The sequence below is a fragment of the Macaca mulatta genome, chromosome 19, assembly GCF_049350105.2.
Source record: "Macaca mulatta isolate MMU2019108-1 chromosome 19, T2T-MMU8v2.0, whole genome shotgun sequence".
NCBI lineage: Eukaryota > Metazoa > Chordata > Mammalia > Primates > Cercopithecidae > Macaca > Macaca mulatta.
Window position 1 is genome coordinate 47,697,699 of NC_133424.1, and position 12,140 is coordinate 47,709,838.

Here is a 12,140-nt window from a genome sequence, read left to right on the forward strand (position 1 = left end):
AAACTGGAAAACATATCTACAAAACATGTGATTGATCAAAAATGAGTATCTAGAATTTACACAAGGAATTCCTACAAATCTTCGGAAAAAGACAAATTAGCCTAATACAAAAGGATCAAAATGACATTACACAGAAGAGACACTAATGACCAATAAACATATGGAAAGGTGATCATCTTCAATAACGACCAGGGAAATTTAATTGAAAACGATAAAATAAGATTTCATACTCATCAATCAGATTATTAAAAAATGAAAAAATCTTATAATATCATAAGGAGAGATGGTGGAACAAAAGTACTTCCCACATAAACTAATACATCACTTGGAAAACAGTTTGGCATCACCTTGCAAAGCTGAGTAAGCATGTACACCAAGATCCCGCAATGGTATTCCTAATATATTTCCTAACAAATCTCTTGCACATGTAAGTCTGCAGATGTAAATATTATTGTCATAATTATATGTTTATGTATATACATGCTATATATTCTACTATGTTTATAAATACCATTTTAAGGGAAAATTTTTTTTTTTTTTTTTTTTTTTGAGACGGAGTCTCGCTCTGTCGCCCAGGCTGGAGTGCAGTGGCCGGATCTCAGCTCACTGCAAGCTCCGCCTCCCGGGTTCAGGCCATTCTCCTGCCTCAGCCTCCCGAGTAGCTAGGACTACAGGCGCCCACCACCTCGCCCGGCTAGTTTTTTGTATTTTTTAGTAGAGACGGGGTTTCACTGTGTTAGCCAGGATGGTCTCGATCTCCTGACCTCGTGATCCGCCCGTCTCGGCCTCCCAAAGTGCTGGGATTACAGGCTTGAGCCACCGCGCCCGGCCTTAAGGGAAAATTTTAATGGACGGGTTCAAAAGTGTAAAGGTCATTGTTACAGAATATATTAGCAAATCAATACAAATGAGGGCCAAAGAAATATATACAAAGGCAGTATAAATGGAAAAACAGATGAAGAGTAAGAGACACAGGAGATAATACAGAAGTTTTATGTCAGTCTAACAGAAGGAAAAAAGGAAATGGTAACAAGGCAATATTTGAAGAGATGACTACTAAGAATTTCCTATCACACACACAAAAAAAGATGTAAGTCCTCAGATTGAAAAATGCTACCAGAGGCAAAGCATAAGGGGAATAAAGCTAACCATATCTGAATTTATCACAGTAAAAATTTAGCCTGTTAGAGGAAAACATTTTTCTCTAAAGGAAAGGAACAAGAATCGTCTATCAGAAAGAAAACAGTGGAGAGTACCTTCATGGCCTTGTGGCAGGCAAAGATATATTTACAAAGACAATAATGTACAGCTGGCCCTCTGTACCGGGTGGGAGGCGTGAGGAGGGGTGAGGTTTGGTTCCAGGATCATGGCAGACACCAAAATCTGCACATGCTCAAGTCCCTTATACAAAATGGCACAGTAAGTTGGTTTCAACCAACTATGGCTCTCAACCTATTAATACAGAGGGCCAACTATATGTATTTTACATCCATGATTGGTTGAGTCTGTGGATGCAGAATCCATGCATAGGAAGGGCTGACTATACACATGCGGTGATTCCATTTATGTAAGATTCAAATATAGGCTAAGGAAGAATTTCTTAAGTCCCTAGAAGTGTGAAGCATAAAAGAAAAGATGGATACATTTGACTACAGTAATCATTAAAAACTTCTCCTCACAGAAAAGAAAACCATAAAGAGAGCTAAATTCAATTCAGAGTAGAAAAAGAGACTTGTAGTTTGTAGAACATGCAAAGTCCCACAAGCAGAATATATAAAGAACCCTTACACATTATTAAGAAAAATACAGACAGCCAGGCGCGGTGGCTCAAGCCTGTAATCCCAGCACTTTGGGAGGCCGAGGCAGGCAGATCACGAGGTCAGGAGATCGAGACCATCCTGGCTAACACAGTGAAACCCCGTCTCTACTAAAAATACAAAAAAATTAGCCGGATGTGGTGGCGGGCGCCTGTAGTCCCAGCTACTCGGGAGGCTGAGGCATGAGAATGGTGTGAACGCAGGAGGCGGAGCTTGCAGTAAGCCAAGATTGCGCCACTGCACTCCAGCCTGAGGGACAGAGCAAGACTCCATCTCAAAAAAATAAAGTAAAATAAAATAAAAAAAAATACAGACAATTCAACAGAAAAACAGGCAACAGATTTGAGCAGGCAATTCACTAAAGAATTTCAGCTGGCGTGGTGGCTCACACCTGCAATCCCAGCACTTTGGGAGGCTGAGACAGGCTGATCACAAGGTCAGGAGTTCAAGGCCAGCCTGGCCAACACAGTGAAACCCTGTCTCTACTAAAAATACAAAAAATTAGCTGGGCATGGTGGTGGGCACCTGTAATCCCAGCTACTCTGGAGGCTGAGGCAGGAGAATCGCTTGAACCTGAGAGGTGGAGTTTGCAGTGAGCCAAGATCTCACCACTGCACTCTAGCCTGGGCAACAATGTGAGACTCCATTTCCAAAAAAAAAAAAAAAAAGAATTTCCAAAAACTAAAAATGACATGAAAATGTGTGCTAAAACTCACCAGTAAAGAAAGAAACGTGGCCGGGCACGGTGGCTCAAGACTGTAATCCCAGTACTTTGGGAGGCTGACACAGGTGGATCACTTGAGGTCAGGAGTTCAAGATCAGCCTGGCCAACATGGTGAAACCATATCTCTACTAAAAATATAAAAATTAGCCGGGCATGGTGGCATGTGTTTATAATTCTAGCTACTTGGGAGGCTGAGGTAAGAGAATTGCTTGAACCTGAGAGGTAGAGGTTGCAGTGAGCCAAGATCGTGTCACTGTACTCCAGCCTGAGTGACAGAGCAAGACTCCGTCTCAAATAAAAAAAAAAAAAAAGAAAAAAAAAAGATGGAAATGTAAATTAAAACCATACCGAATTATTATTATACACTCACTAACTGATAAAAATCAAAGTTTGGGCTGGGTGTGGTAGCTCATGCCTATAATCCCAGCACTTTGGGAGGCCGAGGCAAGCAGATCACCTGAGGTCAGGAGTTCGAGAGCAGCCTGACCAACAGGGAGAAACCCCATCTCTACTAAAAATACAAAATTAGCCAGGCACATACTAATTTTGGTGGTGGCGCATGCCTGTAATCCCAGCTACGTCGGAGGCTGAGGCAGAAGAATCACTTGAACCTGGGAGGCAGAGGTTGCAGTGAGCCAAGATCGTGTCATTGCACTCCAGCCTGGGCAATAAGAGCGAAACTCCATCTCAAAAAAAAAAAAAAAAAATCAAAGTTTGATAATACCGTATATTAGGAAGCATGTGCAACAATGGGAATGTTCATATACTGCTGGTGAAATTGTAAACAAATACAAGTGTTGAAGAAAAGTTAAAATTAGGCAGCTCAGCTGAGCGAGGTGGCTCCCTCCTGTAATCTTAACACTTTGGGAGGTTCAGGTGGGAGGATCACTTGAGGCCAGGAATTAGAGACCAGCCTGGCCAACATGGCAAAACCCTGTCTCTACTAAATATACAAAAATTAGCTGGGTATGGTGGTGCATGCCTGTAATCCTTGCAATTCGGGAGGCTAAGGCATGAGAATTGCTTCAATCTTGGAGGCAGAAGTTGCAGTGAACCCAGATCACGCCATTACACTCCAGCCTGGATCACAGAGCTAGACTCTGTCTCAAAAAAACTAAAATATTAGGCAGCTAGGTTGGGAGCAGTGGCTTATGCCTGTAATCCCAGCACTTTTGGAGCCTGAGGCGGTGGGATCACTTGAGCCCAGGAGTTCCAGACCAGCCTGGGCAACATGGTAAAACCCCATCTCTACAAAAAATACAAAAAATTAACCAGGTGTGGTGGCATGCACCTGTAGTCCCATCTACCCAGGAGGCTGAGGTGGGGGGATCACGTGAGCCTAAGAGGTGGTCAAGACTGCAGTGAGCCATGATAGTGCCACTGCCCTCCAGCCTGGGCAAGAGTGAGACCCTGTTTCAAAAAAAAAGTAAAAGCACCCTCTGGAAACCAATAGGTAAATATTATTATTTTGCAAAGTCCATAAAAACTGAAAGAATTAACTCAGTAACAGATTAAAAGTATGAAATATAGAAATGAACAAGTTAATTATGCTATGGTGAAAACGTCCACTCTCACAAGTACTCAATATAACGACAATAAAGCAGTCCAGTATACAAAGAAATCACTGTAAAATTTATATAACTTTGCATTAAAGTTATATAACGGAGAAAATATCCATATTTTTTAGAATTACATAATGAGATTATGCAAGGGTGAAATGACACGAGTATCTGCGGTGGGGCGCGGTGGCTTACATTTGCATTCCCAGAATTTGGGAGGACAAGGCAAGTGGATCACTTGAGGTCAGGAGTTCGAGATCAGCTTGGTCAAGCTGGTGAAACCCCATCTCTATGAAAAATACAATAAAATTAGCCGGGCATGGTGGCGGGTGCCTGTAATCCCCACTACTCGGGAGGCTGAGGCAGGAGAATTGCTTGAACCCGGGAGGCGGAGGTTGCAGTGAGCTGAGATCACACCATTACACTCCAGCCTGGGTAACAAGAGCAAAACTCCATCTCGAAAACAAAGAAAAAAAAAGAAAATATTTGTGCAACAATAGGGGTAGATGAGTGGCATGTAGTTTTGAAAATTTTCACAATGAAAAACAACATTCTATGACTTGTAAAATAAATGAGCGAAAACATTTATTTCAAATAAAAATTAACCATTCTTAAAGAGTACAGTGAAATGAATACTACCAAACATTGTGTCTGAAAGTTTCAGAAATATCTTGTCTCTGAGAATCTATCCTAAGCAAATACAGAAAAATCTATATGCATAAAGTTGTGCTTTTACATAAAGAATGGTGCTTTTACAAACAAGCATTGATTAGAAAGCAGCCTAACTATGTAAGTATAAGTACTTGAACTGTACTAAAAGAAAAAAACAGAATTATATGAGAAAATGCAGGTAGAAACTATTACATACCTATCTAATCTTCATGGCCAGATCTTTCTGGTACTTTTCTTTCTGAGTTTCTGAGTTCACCTTCCATCCTGCTGTCTTCTCAACCTACATTTCCTTGCCATATCTTCTCCTGCTGTAAACCTCTAGGTATTAGGGTGCTTCAGGTTTCTGTCCTTGCTATATTTATTCCCTAGGAGATTTCATCCAGTCACAAGACTCTATATCTCTTTTTTTTTTTTTTTTTTTTTTTTTGAGACGGAGTCTTGCTCTGTCGCCCAGGCTGGAGTGCAGTGGCCAGATCTCAGCTCACTGCAAGCTTCACCTCCCGGGTTCACGCCATTCTCCTGCCTCAGCCTCCCGAGTAGCTGGGACTACAGGCGCCCGCCACCTCGCCCGGCTAGTTTTTTGTATTTTTTTAGTAGAGATGGGGTTTCACTGTGTTAGCCAGGATGGTCTCGATCTCCTGACCTCGTGATCCACCCATCTCGGCCTGCCAAAGTGCTGGGATTACAGGCTTGACTCTATATCTCTATATTGAAGGCTCTCCAAATTTTCCTCCAACGCTGATCTGACCTCCCAGTTCCAGACTTCTATACTGAACTGCCTGCATGGCATCTATGCTGCGTCCAATAAGCAACTGAAGCTTAACATAAGCGAACCCACCCTTGATTTTGCAACCCCCAAATCTACTCTTTCCCCATTTCAGTAATTACAAAGCCCATTCTTCCATAGGCTCTCCCTAAAAAGCATGAATCCTTTTCCTCTTACACTCCAAGACTGAATCCTGCTAACTCTTCCTTGAAAAGATTTCAAACCCACCACTTCCTTCCACTGCCACTGATAACATTTCAATGGTCTCTGAGCCATCACTGTATCCCAACCAGACTACTATAAAAATCTGCTAAACAGCCACTCTGCTTCCAACCTTGTCTCCTACAAAGCAGTTAGGGAAATCCTTTTAAAACACATGTTGCATCAAGTCCAGGTGCAGTGGCTCACACCTGTAATCCCAGTACGTTGGGAGGCTGAGGTGGGAGGATTACTTGAGGTCAGGATTTCGAGACCAGCCTGGCCAACATGGTGAAACACTGTCTCTACTAAAATACAAAAATTAGTTAGACGTGGTGGCCTGTAATCCCAGCTACTCAGGAGGATGAGGCACGAGAATCGCTTGAGCCCAGGAGGTGGAGGTTGCAGTGAGCCAAGATCATGCCATGGCACTCCAGCCTGGGCGACAGAGCAAGACTCCATCTCAAACAAAAACATGGCCAGGCATGGTGGCTCACACCTATAATCCCAGCGCTTTGGGAGGCTGAGGTGGGCAGATCACAAGGTCAGGAGATCGAGATCATCCTGGCTAACATGGTGAAACCCCATCTCTACTAAAAAAATACAAAAAAATTAGCCGGGCGTGGTGGCATGCGCCTGTAATCCCAGCTACTCAGGGGGCTGAGGCAGGAGAATCGCTTGAACCTGGGAAATGGAGGTTGCAGTGAGCTGAGATCATGCCACTGCACTCCAGCCTGGGCAACAGAGCAAGACTCTGTCTCAAAAAAAAAACACAAACAAAAAAATAAGTTGCATCAAGCCATTTCTAGGTGCAAAGCCTTCTGATGACTTCTTGTCTTAGAATGAAAAGATTTCCCATGGCCTGTATGGCAGACTGTACATAAACTGACCCACTCTTTCCCACTCCTGCCTCTTTGATCTCATCTCCCACCCATGTACCCCTCTGCTACCAGTCACTGCCCTCTGGTGCTGCTCCTCAAACACAGCCAATGCACAGTTGCCTCAGGCCTTTGAAGGTCTGCGTTCCTCCATCTGGAGCAGTCTTCCGCCTCGTGCCCATATACAATGACTTACCGTGGTACTTCTTTGGGTCTCTGCCCAAATGTTACCATATCATTTGGTAAGATATGGTAAATTTATCTTGCTTCTTCACATAAAATATCATCCTTTATCCCTTTCCTCTACTTCTTATTTCTTTTTAGTATTTACTATTACCTGGTATGTTATATATTCATCTATTTTCATATCTCTCCCTACACTGTGGGGTAGGCTGTGGGAACACAGATTATGCACGTTCTTTTTTTTCTTTTTTTCAGGCTGGAGTGCAGTAGCATGATCTTGGCTCACTGCGACCTCCACCTCTTGGGTTCAAGTGATTCTCCTGCCTCAACCTCCTGAGTAGCTGGGATTATAGGTGCCTGCCACCACACCCGGCTGATTTTTGTATTTTTTAGTAGAGATGGGGTTTCATCATGTTGGCCAGGCTGGACTCAAACTCCTGACCTCAGGCAATCCTCCTGCCTCAGCCTCCCGAAGGGCTGGGATTACAGGCGTGAGTCACTGCACCCAATCACGCATGTTCTATTCATTACTGTAACCTCAGTGTTGAGAATAGTGCTGGGCATACCATAGGCACTCCAGAAACATAAACTAAATGAATGAATGTGCTCTCCTCCCCTTCATACCAAATCTCTCTTTGCCAGCTCTTACCTTCTCCATGGAGACACAAGCCCTTTATTTCCAACCCTCTATATAAAGTCAATGACGCTCACAACCAAAATCTCCCCCTATGACTTCTATGTGGATCAACTCCTCTTCTACATCGTTAGCCCTCGCTTTCTGCTAAGCTCCCTATTTTAACTTCACTTATGGTGGTTCTATTTTGTAGAAGTTATTTGTAGACATGTTCTAGTACTTCTACTAGGCAGTAAGTTCTGAAATTGCTTATTCCTTTTTTAAACTCTGCAGCACCTAGCCGAGTGCCTTATACATGTTAGAAAATCAGTAGATGTTGGTAAAAAATATTAATGAATCAATGAGGGCATAAACCCCATCCCAAAAAAACTTAGTAAAAGAAAATAAGTCTCCGGCAGTGCAGGAAAAAATCTCTTTCTGGAGACAGTGATGCTTTTATTAGACTAAATACAAAGGGGGATGAAAAGCTAGGAAGGAAATGGGCCCAAAATATGGATAGAAAGGAATATCACTAGAGGGGTAAAGGAGGGCACCAGCTGGTTAGAACTGAGAGAGAAGAATAAGAGAAGAAAAGCAGGCAAAGTGTGTTAGGTAAGGGGGAAAGGTAGGATCATTTGAAAGCTCATGTAGAAAAGGTCTTACATTTGCACAACAGGCCAAAAGCCTTTGAGGAGAGTTTCCCAGATAGCATGTAAAAGATGCAGTCTCTCTACTGGCCAAATCACACATTACCTGCTGTGCCTCACTTACCTGGCCACTGGCCTCTTGTTAGCTCTCTGTCAACCAACCAGGGCTCCTTCCCTTGCTCCAAGTAGGAGATCACATTTGGTTTAGAAATAGAATGCCCTGCTTACAAAAGAAGTGACAAAACAAATTTATCATGAGAATATCCTAGAATTCAAATCCAGTCCCTTCATTATAAAGAAAGACATGGCACTACGAGAAGAGTCAAAGAGAGGTACAACGGACTTATGAAACATAACGGAAGATGTAAAACATCCCCCGAAACTCAATGCAGCCTCCTTTTTCTAACTCTACCATATTCAGAACATTCCTGTGAGAACAGGATGTCAAAATTCGACTGGTTTTTGAAAGCCAGGTGAGCATTTCACATTGGAGGAAGTAGGCCTTCCAAGGCCGGAATCTAAATTACTATGGACAGATGTCCTTACCCATTGAAACCAGGTTGCTGTAATTCTCCAACATCACATCTCTGTATAAATCTCTCTGATCATCATTCAGGCACTCCCACTCCTCCTGAGAGAAGTCTATGGACACATCACTGAACATCACTGACTCCTGGAACAATAACCACGTATATGACTTGATTAATTAAAAAAAAAAGTATTTTTGTGAAGGAAAGAGAGAAGAAAAAGATTAAAGTAGAGGAAGTAAAACATAGCATATGAATGCCTGGGATGCAGTGGAGGACTGTAATCAAGTAAGCACAACTGAATCACTGGGTTTCCATGTCATTCTTTTTCCTCCAAATGAAACTGCCTGAGTACGGGAGGATACCTCCATTATCCAAACAAGGTTGGGAAGGTATAAAAATTCAGCTAAGAGGGCTTTCCCAATTAAATGAAATTGTATATGCAATGCCTTGCACTATACCTGTCATATAATAAATCAACAATACATTTGATCTGTCTCCCTCTCTTTTCCCAAATAGCTGAAAGTCAAATTTCAGAATAAGGGATAAAGACAAGACATTAAAAGCCTCCAGAGCGAAGAGCAGGTCATATAAAAGGCATCAAAAATTAGAGTGGCAATTGAATTCTCAAGAACACCTCTAAAAGCGAGAAACAATAAGAACAATTCTTCAATATTCAATATGGAGAAAATAAACTCTGACCTAGACTTTCATAAACAAACTATCATTCTATTTTGAGAGTTGAGAAAAGACATTTGTAGACATCCAAGGACTCAAGAAGAGTTTCTTCGGAAACTTCTAGAGGATATGCTCCACAAAAACGAGGGAGTAAATAAAAAAAGAAGACAACATAGGATTCAGGAAATAGGTAAAGTCTCAGGAAAGCTGTGACTGAGAGAGTAAACCAGACCAGATGGGAACAAGGACACAGGAAATGGGGAAGCAAGTCTCTACATCAAAAGGAACTGATGTGTCTGACCAGAGGGAAAACGTATTGACTGGCCTGTGGCAGTGATGCTGGAGATTCTGGATGTAAACACACAAATGACTAAGCAAATGGGGGGAAAGCAATTAACCCCAGGAAAATGAAGGTTTGTGTGGAACAAAACTATGAGCTCGCTTGGCAGAGAATAATATTTGCAGCCATAACAAGGTGTATACTGTTGATTTAACCAAAAACAGTGATATGGTAACAGTCAGGAAAAATGAAAGTGCAGTATAGGAATACAATGTTCCCTTTAACTTTGCAGTCAATCAAGAGATAATGACTAAAGTGGGCTTATCAAAAAATGGTAGTAAACCAATTTTCAAGAGTTGCTTGGAGTGGGACTGGTAATGGGACAAAACCAGAAATGAACTACTTCCCTTGTAGACATGTGTAAAATTACTTGTAAAAAATTTGTATCTTAGAAAATAAAATTAGCATATAATTTAAGACTCTGATCCATTCCTATGCCAGACTATTATACAATAATAAATGTTCCTTGTTAAAACAAATACTATTCAAATTTGTTGTAACATAATTTGAATAATATTTATTATAAGCCTATAAATGATATCTGTTCTTTGGCCTTTAGAAATTCAGGCTGCAGGTGATCTTTAAAGACCTCTCCAACACTGGCCCAATCTTATTTATAACCACCTACTGCCCAGCTGTAAATTCTCCTTATAACTAAGCTACAGAAAATTAGTGAAGGGATGATCCAGTTTCACCGTTGGTATTAGTGACATCATTGTTTTTGTTTTTCAAACAGGGTCTTCTTCTGTCACCCAGGCTGAAGTGCAGTGGCATGATCACATCTCACCGCAGCCGTGACTTCCTGGGCTCATGTGATCCTCCCACCTCTGCCTCCCGAGTAGCTGGGACTACAGGCGTGCACCAACAGGCCTGGCTAATTTTTGTATTTTTTGTAGAGATGGGGTTTGCCATGTTGCCCAGGCTAGTCACCTGGGTTCAAGCAAACCACCAGCCTCAACCTCCCAAAATGCTGGAATTACAGGTGTGAGTCACCACATTTGGCCACTGACGTCAATTTTTCATGGATGCTTAGTGAGGTGTGAGAGCTTTGTACGAACCACTAGTCACACTCTCGAACATAAAAGGCTCATTAACCAGGAGGCCTTGCCCTGTACTAGGACTGAAATCAAACAAAACCACAGCATGTATTTTGTTATTGGAAAACCCAGGTCTACAGAGCTAATGAGGGCTTTTCCCTATAAGGTGCCCCTAATTACTTATTTTCATCCCATCAAATCACTGTCCAAGCAAATTAGATTCATATTAATTAAATGTGGGGAACACATTTCTGTCCTATCAGGATTTTTGGTAGAAGCCTGAGATAGGAGATGCTAAAGGACTTCGTAAACGAGTATGTAAACATTGTTTAAAAGCGGGGGTAACTGGAGAGGAGACTGGGGTTGTTTAGGAGGAAATGCATGTCCTTTTCCTGACAGGGGGCCCTGGAAACCAGCGTAAAAAAATTATTCCACACCTGATCTGGGTCAGATCATTTTTACATTACATAATTCTTAATCTCTTTATGGAAAGAAATAAGTATTCTTGATGCAATTGATAGGGGATTTTCTGATGGACATTAATCTAAATTAAAACTTCTTCAGAGAAATTTGTTATTCAACCACTTGGCTGACTAATACGTAACTGTGAGTTAAGAATATAAATTTTTTGCTGGGCACAGTGGCTCATGCCTGTAATCCCAGCTCTTTGGGAGGCTGAGGCAGGTGGATCGCTTGAGGTCAGGAGTTCGAGGCCAGCCTGGACAACACGGCAAAACCTCATCTCTACCAAAAATACAAAAATTAGCTGGGTGTGGTGGTGGGCGCCTGTAATCTCAGCTACTTAGGAGGCCGAAATAAGGAATCACTTGAACCCAGGAGGCAGAGGTTGCAGTGAGCCGAGATTGTGCCACTGTACTCCAGCCTAGAAGACAGAGCGAGACTCCATCTCAAATTAAAAAAAAAGGGGGGGGTATGTGTAAATTTTCTAACAATGATTATCTAATCAATTCTTTTTTTTCTATGAATTGGCCTGTTAGAGATCCTTTCCTTTACAGCAAAATTCCGGCATTGCTCATAACCAAACTTTCTGAAAGGTTGTTTTTCTAACATCAAAAAGCATCATAATGAGGAAAACAAATGTTTACAGGTACTAGAGGTAAAAATCACTCTATCTGAGCAAAAGGAAACAGAATCTCACCTGAGCCATGGCTCTGATATTTGTAGAAAAGGACCTTCTCTTGGCTCTTCTTTTGGAGAAGAGTAGAGCTGGGAGAGGCAAAAGAAGATAGATAAGACCCCACTTTCCTCACAGCTCCGGCCCAGAATGATCATTTCCCTTCTGTTCATGCTTCAGAAATGCTTGCAGGGTATCAGTGAGGAGAATGGGCAAATGTCTCTATCATCCCTAGCTTCAAAGATACCAGGCTATAACTGGAACAGGATGGATTAGGGCAACTCAACATGGCTTGGAAAATATATGTTTATATACACACACATACACACATATAAAGTTTTTTTTTTTTTTTTTTTTGAGACGGAG

General features: G+C 41.9%; 1 protein-coding gene across 6 annotated transcripts in view; it reads right to left on the reverse strand.

The window, feature by feature from the left end:
* Positions 1–12,140, reverse strand: part of ZNF566 (zinc finger protein 566) — a 57,421-nt gene that overhangs the window by 32,883 nt on the left and 12,398 nt on the right. For 4 of the 6 annotated variants that reach the window (XR_013410515.1, XR_013410514.1, XR_013410513.1 and 1 more), the window contains exons 2-4: positions 11,799–11,866; positions 8,604–8,730; positions 8,182–8,277 (exon numbers count right to left, since the gene is read on the reverse strand). Coding sequence is in view for 2 of the 6 variants with exons in the window: in XM_015123758.3 (XP_014979244.3) it covers positions 8,182–8,277; positions 8,604–8,730; positions 11,799–11,807 (232 nt within the window). In the remaining 4 variants the exon portion in view is untranslated. Of the gene's footprint in view, positions 1–8,181; positions 8,281–8,603; positions 8,731–11,798; positions 11,867–12,140 lie in introns of all 6 variants that reach the window. The other 2 variants (XR_013410512.1, XM_015123756.3) reach the window with 1 other exon arrangement.